The 17,877-nt window shown below is 49.2% G+C and overlaps 8 protein-coding genes across 8 annotated transcripts; 6 read left to right on the top strand and 2 right to left on the bottom strand.

Annotated features, from left to right (window-relative positions):
• Positions 1–1,658: 1,658 nt before the first annotated feature.
• Positions 1,659–2,507, top strand: B0J16DRAFT_385027 (uncharacterized protein; the record flags this gene model as incomplete). The annotated part of the gene is made up of 1 exon (XM_046131473.1): positions 1,659–2,507. One exon carries the CDS (start codon positions 1,659–1,661, stop codon positions 2,505–2,507), a length of 849 nt encoding a protein of 282 aa, XP_045983608.1.
• Positions 2,508–3,114: 607 nt separating this feature from the next.
• B0J16DRAFT_385026 (uncharacterized protein) lies at positions 3,115–3,516 on the bottom strand (the record flags this gene model as incomplete). Its single annotated transcript, XM_046131472.1, has 1 exon — positions 3,115–3,516. One exon carries the CDS (start codon positions 3,514–3,516, stop codon positions 3,115–3,117), a length of 402 nt encoding a protein of 133 aa, XP_045983607.1.
• A 577-nt stretch (positions 3,517–4,093) lies between these two features.
• Positions 4,094–5,543, top strand: B0J16DRAFT_399821 (uncharacterized protein; the record flags this gene model as incomplete). Its single annotated transcript, XM_046132467.1, has 1 exon — positions 4,094–5,543. One exon carries the CDS (start codon positions 4,094–4,096, stop codon positions 5,420–5,422), a length of 1,329 nt encoding a protein of 442 aa, XP_045983606.1. The 3' UTR covers positions 5,423–5,543.
• A 2,287-nt stretch (positions 5,544–7,830) lies between these two features.
• Positions 7,831–9,636, top strand: B0J16DRAFT_145386 (uncharacterized protein). The gene has a single exon (XM_046121959.1). The coding sequence runs from the start codon at positions 8,085–8,087 to the stop codon at positions 9,600–9,602; it is 1,518 nt and encodes a 505-aa protein (XP_045983605.1). The 5' UTR covers positions 7,831–8,084; the 3' UTR covers positions 9,603–9,636.
• Positions 9,637–10,445: 809 nt separating this feature from the next.
• On the top strand, positions 10,446–13,049 carry B0J16DRAFT_343031 (hint-domain-containing protein). The gene is made up of 3 exons (XM_046127955.1): positions 10,446–10,496; positions 10,646–11,220; positions 11,269–13,049. Exons 1-3 carry the CDS (start codon positions 10,491–10,493, stop codon positions 12,899–12,901), a joined length of 2,214 nt encoding a protein of 737 aa, XP_045983604.1. The 5' UTR covers positions 10,446–10,490; the 3' UTR covers positions 12,902–13,049.
• A 345-nt stretch (positions 13,050–13,394) lies between these two features.
• B0J16DRAFT_266840 (oxidoreductase-like protein) lies at positions 13,395–14,069 on the top strand (the record flags this gene model as incomplete). Its single annotated transcript, XM_046123428.1, has 1 exon — positions 13,395–14,069. The coding sequence occupies one exon, from the start codon at positions 13,395–13,397 to the stop codon at positions 14,067–14,069; it is 675 nt and encodes a 224-aa protein (XP_045983603.1).
• Positions 14,070–14,348: 279 nt separating this feature from the next.
• B0J16DRAFT_145367 (uncharacterized protein) lies at positions 14,349–16,286 on the top strand. The gene has a single exon (XM_046121958.1). It carries the CDS (start codon positions 14,628–14,630, stop codon positions 16,188–16,190), a length of 1,563 nt encoding a protein of 520 aa, XP_045983602.1. The 5' UTR covers positions 14,349–14,627; the 3' UTR covers positions 16,191–16,286.
• On the bottom strand, positions 16,287–17,375 carry B0J16DRAFT_145358 (uncharacterized protein). Its single transcript, XM_046121957.1, has 2 exons — positions 16,558–17,375; positions 16,287–16,509 (listed from the first exon to the last, which is right to left on the bottom strand). The coding sequence occupies exons 1-2, from the start codon at positions 16,972–16,974 to the stop codon at positions 16,348–16,350; spliced, it is 579 nt and encodes a 192-aa protein (XP_045983601.1). The 5' UTR covers positions 16,975–17,375; the 3' UTR covers positions 16,287–16,347.
• Positions 17,376–17,877: the final 502 nt, after the last annotated feature.

Below are 17,877 nucleotides of genomic sequence, written 5' to 3'. Positions count from 1 at the left end.
GAAAAGACGCCGTCTGAAACGTTCCCCCCACCGAGGATCAGTGCGCGCGACAAGTAATGAGAGGAGAAGAGAAAAAAGACCAGCTGAATAACCCAGGCATGATTTGCATATCAGGTCTTTGTTATTATGCAGTATTTGTCCCACTTGATGCTTGACACGTGGGGTTGACCCTGCAGACTTTTACTGTACAGTAGAGAGTGAGTACTGTACCTACAGTGATGGTTGTAGCTAGGCATACCCGATAATTCATGTGCAACTGAATTCTCTACTGCAACACTACCGTTGGTGTGTTCTATCTTAACGCTCGTTGATCCCCCAATCGAAGCTCTCAGGCACGGACCTACCGAACCAAAAAAAAGGCGCAGGCGGGCCGTGGAAAAAAGCCAAGTTCGGTTTACGTTGCAGCCAACCAATTGACATGACATGGCCTAGCATGGATCCCTGCAAAGAAGATCAATAGACGCTTATTTGGATGGGTTTCCGTAGTCCGTCGATTTTATGACCAGAGCTTTACAGTAGATCGGAGCACAGAGCTTTTTGTCGGTGTCCAGTCCAAAAGACCGGATGAATGATCCATGCCATGTACCCTAGGTCTTAAGCTTGAGAGAGACATTCGATAAGTTGTGATACAAGCACTGTATCTATGAAACACTGAACATGTGAAGATTGAGGGGATCTCAACTGCTACAGACATGCTGTGCACGTCATATGAACATTCCTCTCTCTTCCCCTATTAAACACCAACTTCTTCTCTCTATTGTTCCTTATTTTCGCTTATTATTCTCGCTTTTATTCCTCCGGTTTCCGCTACCGAACCGGCCCTGCTCTCTTTCCATCCGGCCCCCCATACGTTCGATCGCCACCACTGCGCTACTGCACAATATCCACTGTTGTTGAGTAAGGTGACATTTTACTTGAGAAAAGCTCCATCGGACGATCAGAGACTAATTCTTTGGTGTTTTTGGTAGAAGAACGGCCGAGAGGGATTTAACTTGACCACCACCGCTAGAGATCGTCAGTGCGCCAGACTCTCAGATCGTCAGATCTTGGTTACAGTACTGTACCAGAGTACTCTCTTCACTCTCCGATTTACTCCCGACCCTCTTTCCATCCATCTTTACAGAGTAGTACACATCCACTCTAAACGCCTGGGTGCATGACACCACCTTGTGCATACTTCACCGCCCAACCACAATCCCCTAGCTAGTCCCTCCCGCTTAGAGCATCCCTGCTAGCGGTCCCTGGAACTGCAACTCAACTTGGCATCTGTCAATATCCTGGTCCAGCTCCTCGTGGATAAAGGCAGTCGCTGCTCCTGCAGACCGCAACTCTTTTCGCTTGAGAATTCTCCATTTTCTTTCCCAGCAACCGACAACTTACCCTTTTCGCTTCCCGCCTCACCGCGTAAAGGTCGTCATTACTCCTGAACTGGGTTCGGAGATTGTTCTGTCGCTTGTGGTGTTTTGTTTTGTTCTAGAAGGAGTAGTTAAGAAGAAGGGAATGGAGGTGCTGTTATAGAGCTGTGAATCCCCTCTACTCTTCTCTCAAACAGCATACTTTCGTTTTTTCTTTTTCTTCTTACTTTTCCTTCTTCGACATAAAAACAATTAATTATTCCTTCCCCCCACTTCAGTTAATCATCAGTAGTGGGTCTCATGATGGATGAGAGGTCCGAGTCGAGAGCGTCAGGAACGACATACCACAGCTTCGACACGGAGTTATTCGAACCAGCTTCACCACCTCGACCACCTGTAACATACAACACAACCACTCTTCAACAACTTCAGAATGACCTCCAACGTCAACAACAGCCCAATACAGATTGGGTGAGGGAACGTCGACCGCCCACGGCAAAAATGCAACGACAAGACTCGGGTTACGAGTCCAACACCCCGCGCCGTACTTCCACCTCCAACACATCCTCCACAATCGGTCGAAGATCCTCCGATGGTTCGTCAAGCAATGGTTCAGGCGTGAGATCTCGCTTCCGCAATCGTCCATCTCTTCATCGCTCATCAAAGACTCATCCCCGCACGAGCGCTCAATCTCTTCATCTCGTCCGCACAAACACAGCCACCCAACAGAAACAAAATGGCACATTCTTCCACTTCCCCTCGCCAGACCCCATTCAACTCGCCGACAGCGTTCCCGATCGTCGCGTGCAACCCACGCCCATCCCTTCACCACCGCCTCAGACAACACACTACTGGACCAGCGACCGCACGCGCCGTCTCGAGTACGCTGCCATCGACGCAGCCACTCGCGGTGTAAAAGGCTGGGTGCTGAGACATCTGGTCCCTGATTGTTTCGTGTCTCGCGAGAATAGACATGTCTCATTTGACGACGATTCAGGAAGTGTAAGGCGGTATCGACTTGAGCTGGAGGATGATCATAGCCATGTTGCTGAGAAGAGCGTGGCGGGGAATAAGAAGAATAAGAACCGACGACGTAAATGGCGATTCTGGAAACGCCAAAAGGCCGAGGCTCAACCCGCGGCGTACATTTAATCTCCCCCCACCAATCAGCCGCTCTATCCTCCATCACCAGGGGTATCCATTCAACAAACAAAGAACGAACCCGCAAACCTACATCAAAGCAACACAGCATCGTTGGCGTTATATACCCGTTGTCTTACAGTTTGTTTTAATTGCTTCATTTTTTACACTATCGCAGGCACGGCAGAGCATGATAATTAATGATTTCTTCAAAGCGCACGCAGAACTAAATGAAACTAGATGAAGAGACGGATTTGCACGAAGAGAAGTATTGCTAGCATTATTTTACACATAAATCGCTGTTGCTATTATTAGTTAGTATTATTTAAAGCCAAGAAATTGACATTTCTCACAAACAAACAAACACTAGTCATTTGAACTATTTCTGGGAAGACGCCGGATATCTTCACTTGTTTGAACAATCTGCCCTTGAAAGTGCTCATTGTTATAATATCGCATTTTGCCCTGATCCCTGTGATCTTTTATCGACCCTACTACGACAACACAGATTCCTCCAATAAACTTCAATGTTAACAGTGGCTTAGCTTCCAAACGTGCCCGTGTTCAATGATTCGACTGATACACGTCCAAGAAATGTCCTACAGCCGTCATGACCATACTACGGCGCAGTGGCAGTCTTTTGACAAAGCAGGTCGATACAGGCATATATCCCCTGCCCGAGCGCTGCATCACAGTCTTGATCCACTGCGCAATCAATAGAGATATTGGGCACAGTAGGAGGTTGAGTTGTTGAAGAGGCATCAGACGTTGGAGTAGCTTCCTCCGAGAGAGTAGAAGTCGCAGTGACGAGATCAGTTTCTAGTGAAACCTGTGTTGTAGTGTCTTGGAATGCAGTAGAAGTCTCGATGGCGCCTTCAGATTGGGTCGTAGTGGAGGCGGTCTCGATAGTCGTGGAGGATGAGACTTCAGTAGATGTAGAGCTAGCTTTGCAAGGGCTGGCAACGGAGCTGGATACGAAGCAGCTAGCCATAAAAGCGAAGATTAACGTCTTGGGAATCATTTTCAATAACCCGGTAGGTAGACAGGACTGTGGATTTTGAAACAAGAAGAGCGCAATGTACATCAAAACTTGAGCAGTGCTGGTTCTTATTAAATAGCCCGGGTTTATGCTTAAAGTCGAAATAATAAGGGGAAAGACACTATTGACTTGGCTTTCAAGAATGTTGATTTGACTAAGCTAATTAGAGCGATGCTCATTTCCACCGATTTTATTTAACTACCAACAGATCTTCCTTGGAGAAAAACAATTAACACGAACTGGGTTGTCCAAGCGTCCATCCCCGTCCCAGTCTCATTCATCAACCAAGAAAAGCCGGGAAACGGTGAACGCTTCGAACATGAGACGAGCTGCATCCTCGGGCTCTATTTGTCTATCATGACATACTATACCGAAGCCATCGGAAATGGGTGGTGGCCTATTGTCTTTGTCTTGCTAACACTGGTCATTTGAGCGTCCGTGATGTTTTCTTTGTTCTCGATTACACCAGCTTGGACCATGAGTTGAGACAATAAGAACGAACATGTCGCTCGGAATCCTTAGGTTTTGGATCAATGAGCTGTACATACGGATTTAAAAAATGTCTTCGTCGTCTGAATTGAGCAGCGTTTACACGCCTACAATGCTTCTCTCGCCGACCCGATCCCCGACGCCTTCCGTGTCCGAGGGTCCACTTCGCCGATCCGCTTCGGAGCCGCCTTTTGGACCCATCACGCCGAGCGCAAGCCAACAATCACTTGAAGCAGCGGAACACCAAACGAGACCACCCTTATCGTTGTCAAGAGATGAATCGATCGATGACGCAATCGAACGAGTCCCCTTCAACCTCGCGCAAATGGTTGTCAACATGCAAGAATACTACACATCCGAACTCGCAGCCGAAAGACAAAGAACCGATGATCTCACCCGTCAAAATGAAGAGATGCTACGAAAAGTGAACGATATGGATAAAAGACTACAAATGCATGTTGTGCTGATGGATGGATTTGTGGGATTTATGAGGGAGGTTAAACAAGGACAGGCTGAACTGGCGATTGCGAGGGAGTTTGGTGGTGTTCATTTGCAGGAGGTCAAAGAGCTTGCAAACAGTTCTGTGGGCATTCAACAAAGTCTTGAACCAGCACCGCCGTCTTCACGCGATGATACGAGCGATGAACAAAGAAGCGTCCGGTTTGAGGAAGAGGAAATAAGACCCATTGTGGAGGAACTCTTTGATCAATTACCGCCTACACCGATCATAGATGAGGCACCAAGAATGAGTACCGGACGGAGAGCACCGAAGAGGAAGAACCCTCCTCTTAAACTGGATCGGCAGATTAAGAGACGAACGAGAGCGGATGTGAGGAGTGTGAGGTTGAGGGGTAGGGCATGGACGCCTATTAATGCTGGGCATGAGTCTGAGAGAGGCGAGGATGATCAAGATTATTCTCCGGATGCTGAAGACGAGGAAGATGAACCACCAATAGTAACACGCGCATCACCCTCCCCATCCCCTTCAGAATCCGACATCGAAAAGCCCCGCTACACCGTCTCCCGCTCCGTCGCCCCCCGCCACGCACAAGGTCCCCCAGGCAAACCCTTCAAATACCACCGTATGCCCAAGACCGTAGCAGCAGTATGGCAAGAGTGGAAGATAGGAAGCTACGGAAATCCAGCTATCGAAGAGCTTGAAGCAAAGTACAATACGACCTGGCGGATGGGGACGTTGCAGGAGCGCAAGTATGCGAGTAATCATGTTGGTGTGCGACAGAAGATTGTGAGGAAGGTGGAGGATATGTGTGAGGAGTTGGGGATACAGACGGAGGAGGCTTGCGAGATGTTGGATAGACGTGTTGACGGACGGATGCAGCTTTTGATGACGGCTTTGAGGAAAGGGGAGGATCCGCTTGTTGTTATACCGAGGAGATGAGCGCGAAAGCACAAGAGATGGAATAGATTAGCCTATCATTTAGGCTACTTTATTCTGATGCCCTAAGCCTTAGAGAATAATTCTTGTGTTACCCCGCAACCTGGTAGTCGGGAAGGAATTGCGCGTTAGTTGATATCATTAACGGGAAGGTGCACCAGCGAGATCCATGCCTACCTAGTGACGACAGCTCTTTCCCGATCATACAGCACATCGCATAATAGGGCAAGTTCGACAGTGCTTCATGGGATCATATGTTTTCTCCTTGTCCTCATTTTTCTTCCTCTCGTCAGCCCCTCCCTTTCTTCTCGTTGACTCCCATTTGGCTGTTCTCCTTTTCTCCTCAACAACGATCTTGAAGACTCACGTGAGTACCCAGCCGCCCCATCAGCCCATGGCGAAGTCGAGCCATCACCAGCCGCGCATCATCGCTGGGATGATATGCTAGCATTTGAACCTAGTATGATTACCAGTTAAACTTTCTATAATCAGCAGTAAGTAGCTACGCGAGGTTTTCGCGACGCTTTGCTATCCCTACTGCCTTTCTAGACGGGGGAGAGGAAAAAAAGGACTAATACCTTAGAGAATATGCGACGTTCTGTTAAACAGATTCTACAACGGACATCCCTTCCAGCCCGGCGGCACGCATCGCTGCGTTGGCGAGACTTCGCCAAACTGCTGCTCTATGTTCCGACAGAGCATGTCCTTGTCGCCGCGTTGCTGCGAGGCTATATATGATTACGCACCGACAACATAACGCTGCACGGTTTCAAGACTACACAATCCTTCAACTTATGCGACAAGTCCCTGGAATGGAACTCAGCGGCGACCACGAGGACGGCGAATTGAGATCACTGAGCAAACGGTGCCTGGTAGAAGAATCCTCCTCTAAGGGCCAGGTTGTCATAAAAGAGTAGCCTAAGAGCTGGCCTAAACTCGCATTCAGTCATCGAACGATTTCGTCCCTTGGGCTATCATCCCCTCTCCGGTATAACGAGTGGTTCCCCTCCTCGTCATCAAAAGAAGCCCGAGAAGCCCACAATGCAGCGCATCGCGCAGACTTCAGCACTCTGGTAGGCTCTCGTTCGCAACCCTTAGACTCATCGCAGAGGTCATCTCACCCAGCACGCGTCGAGGCTATGGTGATGCTTGCCGAATGGCCATTACATACCCGGATCTCGTACATCCAGCCCAGCAAGCAGTCGCTCGACAGGAACACAACGCTGCCCGACGACCAGACGCACAGATACTCAAACCTTTAACAAACAATCATGCTATCCCGATCAGTGGTGGCCACAAGGCAACGACTCGGCGAAACCATTTAGACTTCCCAGCTGGGGAGGCGATCGAAGGTCGCCGGTCTTATGGTTTGAAGGAACCATAGGCGACAACGAATCAACGAAAGGTTAGCTTGTCAGCGGATGCTACAATCAGCACCGATACTAATAGCTATTATTTACATTGTCTCACCTCTGTGGCATAACAACAAGAAGATCCTCCGTACCCAACGCTGTCGTCAAAAGAAGCTCAAAAAGCCCATGATGAGGAGGGACATGCAGAGACTCCGATAACAACCGGTCCTTAAAAAAAGTCAATCATCGTCAATCAAGTAAGTCCTCACTAAAGACTGTCTCCGAGCTGTCACTGAGTTGTCGCTATAGCTTCGCCACAATGATACGACGATCTGTCAGAATCGTATTACAGAAAAGGAACATGCCTGCCCGCCGTGTCCAAGTCGAGGCATTGAAGAGCCTTCGGCAAGCGGTCGCGAAGTTCCGCAACAAGAACCACCCAATCCAAAAAAAAAAAAAAAAAAAAAAAAAAAAAAAAGCCGAAAGAGAATATGTCAAGGCCTAGAAGGCGCATAACGCCGGGCGGCGTTCAGATAAGCAAAGACTCAAACTTATGATAAACAACACTCACATTCGAATCAACGGCAAGGCGTCGGCGACACCACGGGCTAATCATACCGATTTCCCGTGGAGGAGAGCTTGGTTAGACCGTCGATCATATGGATTGAACGAGGAGAACGAAACATCCCAAACACCTTTCTGCTCGCTGAGCGCACAACGCGGCCCGGCAGCAGGTCACTTATGGCTTCCAGCAAGTATTTTAATACAAAATGTTGCTCTTCACTTTATCACATTAGAAGAGTAATCGAAGAATTTTTATTTGAGGTTTAGGGCGTCAAAATATGTAGCCTAAGTGCTTTTCTGTGCTTGCATAAAGAATTTGTCTCTTATGCTCTCAGCAACCAATTCTTTTGACACACTGACGCCTACCTATCTACCATATTCTATGGCAATTTTGGAAGAAAGAATTGACTTAATGTTCAGTTTTACAAAGAGCGTTTTGGTCAGTCTCAAACAGCTTGTACAATGAACAAGCCCTTTGAGACCCCTGCACACTCAGCCATGTTGCTATGTTCGAACGACATCTTCTAAGAACAGACTTCATAATCGCGAACAAGACTCATTGCAGAGTGGTATAAAGACCTATGGATGCCGTTCACAATGGAATTCTCTATCTTCAATCAATCCACAGTCTCTGGTAGACATCTCTTCAAAAGCATCCTGAGCATATCTCCAAACATCTCTACATCACTCTTACGTATCTCGATCGCATCTTATACTTGATCATATCCCACATCTAAAAAGCCGTCAAGATGTGCTACACCAGCGTCCTCCATTTCACCGACTGCGACACCCGTCGCCCAGCAGTCATCAACCCCGAAACAGGCTCAACCCTCTTCCATCCCCTCGAGCCTCCACAAATCTGCAAACATGCTCACCCTCTCATCCCCGGCTGTCCATACCACGGATCCTGCTGTAATCCACGGCAGAAGTTCTATTGCAGTAGAATTCGAAACCCGCAGATCGCATGTCTAGGCGGACAAGCCTACCACCAAGTCGTGGACCCGCGTAGCCTAGACTCATACGACAATCTTTTGACTATCAGCTACGATGATTGGGAGGATATGCACAAGCCTACGCAAGGATTGAAGTACGAGGAGGATATTCGACGCGAGTTCTTTGATGCGGGTGCGAGGTTGTATGAGCTTGCTGAATCGGGGTTAAGGACTATCAAGTGCTTCAATCAGAACGCGTGTTTTCCTAATGTTGCTCAGATGGAAGAGCATGATTTTCTCAAGCATGGCGAAGTATACTGGGAATGGCTGGTTGCGCGCGAAGAACTATTCCAACTCACGGAAGCATGGGAACGTCGCGCCAAAGCAGGCACCATGGAGGTTTGCCCAGCCAGTCTCCTCGAAGAACATCCCATTCTGAGCACCTTCCCCAAAGCTCCCTGGACACACCCTGGATTTCCCCAATTTGTGTCTTTACCATTCACCACTGTCCAGACTTTCAAGGGACTCGAGGATGTTCTCCGCTGGCATCCTTTTTACACGACGATGCATAACATGCCCTCCAAGCCTAAGACTATTGCTAGCCGATCGCGCTCTCCTGCACGACCACAGAGCGTCAACACTGACTATGTTCGTCGTCGGGTTGAGAACGCGAATCGAGCTTGGCCGGGCGAGTGGGAAGGTATCATTCCATCAGGCAAGGATCTTCCTCTCCGGGATTGGACTACTTCTAGTAAGCATTCTATGCTTCCTGTTGCTGTAAGTGATCTGGATGCTGAGTCTCCGGGACCCCAGATTCCTCCTTGGGTGATCCCTTACGGTGAAGAGCCTGATATGGGCTTTAAGAAGGTCATTCCTTGGAATGAACCGGCTACGTTCGTCGAATCACCACCTGTCAGCCCCAGGACTATTCCCCGCCCTGTGGTGATTCCAGCTACTCCGCCTGTCAATGAGACCGTGGCTGTCGTTGATGAGGTCAGTCATATGCCATATGACGATGAAGGCCGGGGCGAGTCTGCCTATCCCGACGACGGTGGATGGAGCGAGTATGTTGCTGTCGAAGGACGAGCTATCCGGGAGTTCATGTGCGTTTCCATCCCTGAAACCCCTTCTGATCATGATTCAGAATTGACCAGGGATGATCCCGACGACGAACAGTTCCAGTGGTGGCATGATTATGTCTCTGCCGAAGAACGAGCTGTTTGGGAGTTTCTCCGTGAATGTGACCAGCAATCGCCCAAGCTTAAGAGGCGACGAAGCGATGACTCAGATAAGGAGAATGATCCGAGGGAGGCTAAGCGACACTGCACCGGTTAGACTATCGAGTAAGAGGAGTTTGTGGAGAAGTTAGCTGAGACTGGTCCTTGGCGATTCAGGATAGAAGACTAGACTTGATGATTTTGTGATACCCTCTTTAGATTGAATAGAAACGAGAAAATTGGTGAGAAACACATCACTGCAATTGTGCCTTATTGTGAAGCATCCGATGGAAATACAGCCTGGAATAGAAAGGACTGAATACTAAAAGTAGAACAATAAGCTGATTTATCCAGTTCCCAGATGAAATGCCTAGGCCAAGGCGCTTGTTGAGTAACAACTTCATATGTCGCGATGAGATGAATGTCTGTGGTATGGTTGGCTTATTGACGTTGTATTAGCGTCGGCCCGGGGGTGTCTGCCTTGTCGCATCACCACCTAATCAATCCACAAACATCCCACAGTAAATACTGGAACAAATAAAAGAAGAATATGAAACGATGTAATCATCCAAATTAGGAAACCAATACGATTGCGAATCCTTGACCTGTCAACCCCAAAATCGGGACCTTTTGCATCCCCGCTTTAAGGCAGAGTCCCGGGCATATTCCATGTGTCACCCCCAAATGCTCCGTCTGGATGCGGCGCATTAGCCTATAAACACAGGCACCACTCAGTTAGCAAATCAGCCTTAACAAATGCCTTGATTGGAATGGGGCAGCTTACGGCTTGTGCTTGTGCTAGGGGAACACAGCCCGGTGATAGGATTGGGTTGCTAGTAGCGACACTAAATCGGTCTGACTGTCAGATTCACGGAATAATCGCATTCGGACTTGTTCGCTTGAAGATGGGGATATAAGATGGCCCTTTTGCTCTTTTCTCTTTTCTCCAACTTACTTTCATCAACTTATTTGCATTAATATTTTAAACTGTTAACGATAGCCCATCATGGTGGTAAGTTCTACTACTCTGTGGCTTAGACCAAAATAGTGGCAAAAATGCTGGTATAAGCCAGCACAAAGCGACCGGAATATCCAGGTTGCCACTTATGCGCGACGGATACCCTGATACCACTGCATGAAGATCCGACTAACACATCGCAGAGAGTACCTCTTTTCCACAGTCCCATCACCAGCAAAACCCCCAAAGATGAACCCACCAAATCCGAAGACGAAACAGCCCCAGGCATAATCTCCGACAAAGACGCAACTCTTCACCTAGAACCCATCCCCAACAAAGCGCTTCTCGTCAAAATCCAACCTCCCAAGGAACCCTCCGTTAAAATCCCCCACGTACCATGCGACATTGTCCTGGTCATCGATGTTTCAGGCAGTATGGGCGAAGCAGCTCCCGTGCCGGGTGAGACAGACGAAGGTACTGGCCTCTCTGTTCTGGATCTCACGAAACATGCTGCGCGGACTATTATTGAGAGTATGAATGAGAATGATAGATTGAGTATTGTTACTTTTGCGTCAAAGACAAAGGTTCTGCAGCCGCTTTTACCCATGGGGGCGGAGAATAAGGCAAAGGCTATTAAGAATGTTAAGAGTATGAGACCTCTTGATGCGACGAACCTTTGGCAGGGCATGTTGGAGGGTATTAAGCAGTTTAAGACGGACGAGGGGTCTACGAATGTCCCTGCTATCATGATCCTCACAGACGGTATGCCTAACCATATGTAAGTTCCTCCTCCAAGATTCGACGCAACATCGACTTATATCTCTAGGAACCCTGCGGCTGGCTTCGTGCCCAAGATCCGAGCTATGGGCCCCCTTCCAGCATCAATCCACACCTTCGGCTTCGGCTACAGTCTCCGCTCCGGTCTTCTCAAGTCCATCGCCGAGATTGGAGGCGGTAACTACGCTTTCATCCCCGATGCAGGCATGATCGGTACAGTCTTTGTCCACGCCGTCGCCAATCTGCAGAGCACCTTTGCAACTCGCGCGGTGCTGAAACTTACCTACTCCAAGCCTTTGGCACTGTACCAAACCACTGGTCCGTCTGTCGAACAGGATACTATTAAGTGTGCGGACTTTTTAGAGAATAGCGTGACAGAGATGACCTTGCATTTGGGAAATCTGCAGTTTGGCCAGTCGCGCGACATCTTTTTGGAGATGAATAATGTTAAGGAGGTAGAGTTTCTGAATGAGACAGACCCTACTCGCTCTGTTGTGGAGGCGTATTTGACGTACGTAAAGCCTGGGAATTGCATCAAGAGCCGCATTGCGGTCATGGAGTCCAAGGAGTCGGCCTTCATCCCCATGGCCACCGCCCAGCGCAGTGTTCTAGAGCACACTGACCTTCCTGCTTCGGAGATCGCCTACCACCAGTCCAGATCTATGATCTGCCACTTCATCTCAAACTTGTTCACCTTCCAGCGTGATGATGAACGCGTAATGCATAGCGGCATGACCAGAGCGGATAGGATGGGGCAACTTCAGACTCTCGTCACTACACTCCCAGCAAAGGACTTTGATGACGAGAAGAACAAGTCTCTCATGCAGGACATCTCACCCGAGGAGCCCAAGGGCCAAGTTTGCCTAGCGGTCGAGAGCTCCGAATACTTGTGGAAATGGGGATGCCATTTCTTACCCTCTTTGCTCAATGCGCATACTCGCCAGGTATGCAATTCGTTCAAGGATCCTGGACCTCTCCAGTACGGCACGGAAAGTCCCCTTTTCATATCCTGCCGTGATTCACTGGATCAGATCTTCGACGATCTCCCCGTTCCAGAACCATCAATTGATCTTCGCTCGAGCCACGGCATATCCTCCGTCGTCACCAGGGCCAGAGCCAGGGTTCCTGTAAGTATGAGTGTTTATCGCAACAGCGCAGGTGTCTGCTTCGCAGCATCAACAGAAGTAACTTTAGCTTCCGGCCGCATCGTGCAAATGCGCAAACTCCGTCGCGGAATGAAAGTCCGTACACCACGTGGATCTCGCCGTGTCGCAATGGTCCTCAAAACACCCGTCGAGCAAGAAGTTCTCTGCCGCGTGGGCTCCATCCTCGTAACACCATGGCATCCTATTTCCAGCGATAGCAAGCGCTGGGACTTCCCCGCCAATGAAGCCACGGCGGTTGTAATGTACACAGGCTGTATTTACTCCATCCTCTTAGAGCGCGACGCAAATGTCGCTGCTCATGCTATTCGTGTTGGAGATATGTGGGGTGTTACCCTGGGCCATGGAGTGACGGCTGGAAGTGATGTGAGAGCTCATTCGTTCTTTGGGGATTATAATTCTGTTGGAAAGAGTCTTTTGGGTCTTGAGGCACGGGGAAATGGGGTTGTGATTGGGAAGGGAGTTGAGAGGGATGAGGAGGGGGGACGGGTTATTGGGTTTTGTCAACCTTCGAAGTGACTTAGACGAGGGTGACAGAAGTACGAACAAGATGAGTGGTCAAAAACATGGTTGACTGACTTAGTCATTTTATCACCATGATAACAGGCCGACTGGCTTTCTGCAGCATGATCACAGAATACAAAAGAGAAATAAACGCATATCAGCCACTGAATCATAGACTATTCCAATTAGTTTCCCGCATTGTTATGGAAGCTGCCAGTCATGTCTGCTCATTTTACAATACCATCAGCTGTTTGATACAGTTCTTTAAGTGCTGAGATCTGAGTGGGACCCCATTTTTCAGCACCCACCCCCACCGATGACGTCCGAGGCAAAAATGACGGACTTCCGAACTCTCAACACCAACTTTCTCGGCTCCGGCGCTTTTCGTTACCAATCCAACTTCTTCACTTTCTATAATAACCTTCAACGCCCCTCACCCGCGCAAACGCATCTCAACAACGTCGTGCCGATTACAATCGCAAGCGCAAGCGCCACACTTTCACACACAATGTCACTGCCAACGAGAATATTACCGAGGTTACGGCCGTTCCTCTCAACATCACGAACAATCGTAAGCGCCGCACCAAGAACACAACCAGACCCATGGCCGCAAAACAGCCCCCTAGGCTCATACTACGAAACGATTCTGCAAAGTCCTTCAACTCAACCCGCCGATAAACCCGAAGTACCACCCAAATCCGCCGACGCAAGCGTGCAAGACGAATTTCCCACCATACAAGCAACACAAACACCGCAAGAAAAGGCGAGGCTGGTCTTCGGTTCGCGCGTGCTAGGCCAAGCAGAAAAAGACGAAAGATTAGCTACGCGAAAAGCAAAAGCAACGTATATCGCAGGCGTGCTCGTGCCGCCTAAGCCAGAGGAGCCAGACAATTGCTGCATGAGCGGGTGTGTGAACTGTGTGTACGACCAGTATAGAGATGAGTTGGAAGAGTGGCAATTAAAGAATGCCGAAGCTCAAGCTGCGCTGAAGAAACATGAGGGTTCTGTGGATGCGGACGGGGGAGGCTCGGAGGCTAATTGGAAGGTGGGCGAGGCCAAGATTGCCAAAGACTTTTGGGATGACGAGTTGTATTCGAGTTTGCCGGTTGGAATTAGAGAGTTTATGAAGACGGAGAAGCAGTTGAAGCAGAAGCATGAGAGTGAGGGGCCAAAAGAGGGTTGAGCCGAAGTGATAAGAGAAGAACGGTTCTACAGAAGGCTGAGCCGAGACGATATGAGAGGGACTATTCTGGGTTTGAGATGCGATTCTCAAAGACGTACTTGGATATGAGAGGACTGTTCTGTGCATGACACAGCAACACGAACTCTATTAGCGCAAGCGCCGAACGATTGCAACGTTTAAGCGCAAACCCGCGATAGGGCTGCGCGCTTAGTGGACGGCAGATGAAGTTACTTGGAGCTTCCAATGGACGAAGAGGATTATATACCCCATGCATCCCAAGGGTGTGGGAAGAATAGAGTTGAGACAATAGATTATAGATAGTGACACCCCAATGGGCGTGAAGGACTGGAGTCCAGAGTTGTAAGCATAAATAGAGAAACCCATCGCCCAACATTTACTTTCTTGCCTCCCCAGAGATCGCATGTTCAGCGCTCTTAGCCCTAACAACATCCAATACCAAAACCTCGGTAAGCACGCCTGCCCGTTTGACTGTTTTGATTATCGTCTAGACCCTCACGAAGACATATTCTGAATTTCATTGCTTAGAACAAAGACACCATGGACTCGGGCCGTAAACGGAAACTTGAAGATGTCTCCATGGCAGACTCTACAGAGGAGAACAACCAAGCGAACAGGCCAGCGAAACAATGGAAGGCCACGATCCCTATGATGGGAGATATGAGGACGGGCTCCAACAATCCACAGCAGCAGCGGAACGACATGCAATTGAACAGACCACCACAACAGTGGAAAGCCACCATCACCATCATGGGTACTAGAAGGACTGAAGGTAAAGACACTAATAATCCAGAAGAGAAGCAGAACGATGCCCCCGAAGACAAGACAGCTCCTGCATTACGAGAACAGGGAAAGAGAGACGACACTGTGGACCAGACTGCCGATGAAGACAACAATGCAGAACAGAGGCAGGACGACACTTCCACGGAGGATGAGGACAAGGAAAGTACAGGATCGGAACCTCCCATGACGGAAAGAGACCGGACAACCGATGAAGAGAGGAACCCGGAGGATGTCACCACGCCCCCGTCTGACGATCCCCTTCCCAGTGCCAAGGAAGAGGAACAAAACCAGGACCGAGACAGAGTCTGGATTCCTACCATGTTCATGACCGAAACAGACAAGGAGAACCTCGGTCCCTACATGAAAGCCGGCATCATCACCATCCTTCCACCGATGGTCCACTCATACACAGTCAAACTCGGCGATGACATCCACCAACAATACCATATCCATCTTAGGATCCATGAAGCTTTCTCTGAGTGGTGGAAGCGTGTGGCCTCTCATCTTGGTGCGAGACAATGCAACAAGCAGAGAAGGCCACAGGCATTCCTTCATGAAAAGAGAAAGTTCTACTATTTCAAGTGGTCGGCCGTTCTTTTCAAGCTCAATGATGCAGAGGATAAAGAGAAGCTTGTCGGTTTTGGTGTGGAGCGTTTTCAGAATCTGCATCCTCATCATATTCATGCTCTCGTCAGGACCCTCTGCCACCCGAGTGTCAAAGAGACGATGCTCAACAACTCAAAGTTGAACGAACTGACTCTCTGGGTGCGATTCGGCTTGATGTCTCCCCCGGACGAAGCCTTGAACACAGACTTGAACCGGTTCGCCTACTTGGATCAGGTATGGCGAGCAGCACCTTCAAAAATGTCGCGATGGGGGAGGATGATGGGCGCGACTCTTGCGATTCTCCACTGGAAATGCAATCTCGATGCTCAAGGTGTCAACTTCAAGATCGGTCGCATTTCGCGGTATTTCGTAGGCCTGATCTTGGAGAACCCCAAGCATGTTCAGTCTTTTGATCCAGAGGCACTTTGCGCACACAGTCTGGCACGACAAATTGTGAGTAACCCCGTATGGCCAAGACCAGTCTCTGCGTTTCTGCCCCAACAAGCGCAGCGCACTCGGCTTATCCATGATGTATGGGAGTCCTTCAGTGATGCGTACCTGTCAGCAAGCAAAAAGCTTTTATCGGAGTGTGAATCAGAGCACATCCAGGGTTTGCCCACTTCGGTATTGTGGTGGGTATGTCAACTCGGGGTGATTAGCCCAATGTACCTAGACAACATATGCCACGAGCTTCTACATAAGCGGTTACGTTAGTGGCAAAACATGCCTTGCACATTCATGGCAAGGTAGTGGCAGCGGGAGAGTTATCGTTCGAGCTGAAAGCTCAAAATTGTCATTCGTCAAGTAGTTTATATGATATCTCTCGTAAATCTGTGCGCCATTTTCCCAACTCCAAATTCTCATAAAACACTTAGTTGCTCTTGGTCTGCAGGGAAGCGTTTCGGTCATGCTCGTCGATATCGATAGCCTCCCAGGGGTAGTTGATCCAGACGTCTCCGACAGTCTCGGCAGCGGAGTAACGGGTAGCGAGCATCTCGTCAGGGAGCTTGCCCTTCTTGGGCTTGTCCTTGTTCTACGAAGAGTTAGTGTGTATTCCTAGGTCTTTCATCATAGTACGTACGTGGAGGACAAAGATGCTGAACTCAGTCTTGGGGGCGGGGGCACTGTCACCCATGCGCTGGCGGGCAATCTCAACGTCCTTCTCGAGCTCCTTGACGGCGTACTCGAGGGTTGTTCGGGTGTCGTCGACCTCATCAACGATAAGGATTCGCTTTCCGACGAGGTTCTGCATCTCGCCGAGAGCGGTCAGGTCGAGCCACTGTGTTCGGGTGACCTTGGTACCGGGGGCCTCGACTTCATCGTTGCCGAGAGATTCGTAGAGGGAGAGACCGATGGCCTGGATGGGGATGTTGGGAGCGCCACCCTTCTTGAGGAAAGATCGGAGGATTCGAGCAGGGACGTAACCACCACCACCGATGGCGATCAGAAGCTGGGGCTGGAAGTCGGCAAGGAGCTTCTCAGCGGACTTCTGGCACATCTTGTGCACCTGGAGGGCATGTCAGCAAGAGTTCAGTGCATTTTGTGCCATGCCAAACAGAAGTGATAACAAGGGCGCAAAATGTGCATCAAACCGCAGACGAGGGGTGTTGCTTCATCTCTGGTGGTATTGTCGCATCATGTCGGACATTTTTCATGATGCGCATCACGGCCCTCATCATCAAGGCGGGGTGGCGGGGTAGTGGCAGGTCCTTACATCGTTGTATGTGACGTAGAGCTTCTCAACCATTTTGGCGGTTATTTTATTGGAAACGTGGAAGATATATCGAACGTCGCGAGACACGGAATATACGAGTATACAGAAGAGTAAGAAAATGGCGCGACGGGGAGAGATGAAGAGGAGAATTATATTACTGCCCAAGAAGCAAAAAATTAGAGACGGAAGAAAAAATAAAATAGGGCCGAGGCAACCGCGCCCGCCCGGGGATGGATCTCCAAGCAATTTTTTTTCCATGGCAGGCAACGATGGACATGGGTCTCCACAATCAAGACCCGCCATGTTATCGGAAGTCGCCGATAATAATTAACGTGCTACCTAAATACGACTTCATGAGTTAAACGGGTGTTTGTAAAACGAAGGTCGAGTTACTATCATCTACTGGGTTGTCGCGTTGTTACCAAGGCCTGTTCATTAAGCGAGCTTGCAGAAGCAAAAGAAGTGGACGAGAACCCCGATATTGTACAGTGAGACATACTTCTCATCTGTCTAAGATACCGGGTGTAACATCAAGTGCAGTTCATGAATGTAGTGCATATTGCCTGCCCGTCTATCACAAGCAGGGACCACCCATCCAATGTTGCAATTCCCGTCTGGAAGTGACCTGTGCTAGCCTCTCCATACTGAAGATGTCCCAAGCACTCCCAGCACACTGCCGAAAGCGTA

This window comes from Fusarium flagelliforme, assembly GCF_020744385.1.
Source record: "Fusarium flagelliforme strain FIESC 12 MPI-CAGE-AA-0113 chromosome Unknown B0J16scaffold_4, whole genome shotgun sequence".
Classification (NCBI taxonomy): Eukaryota; Fungi; Ascomycota; class Sordariomycetes; order Hypocreales; family Nectriaceae; genus Fusarium; species Fusarium flagelliforme.
The sequence above is the reverse complement of the archived record's forward strand: the minus strand, read 5'-3'. Positions and strand labels throughout refer to the sequence as shown.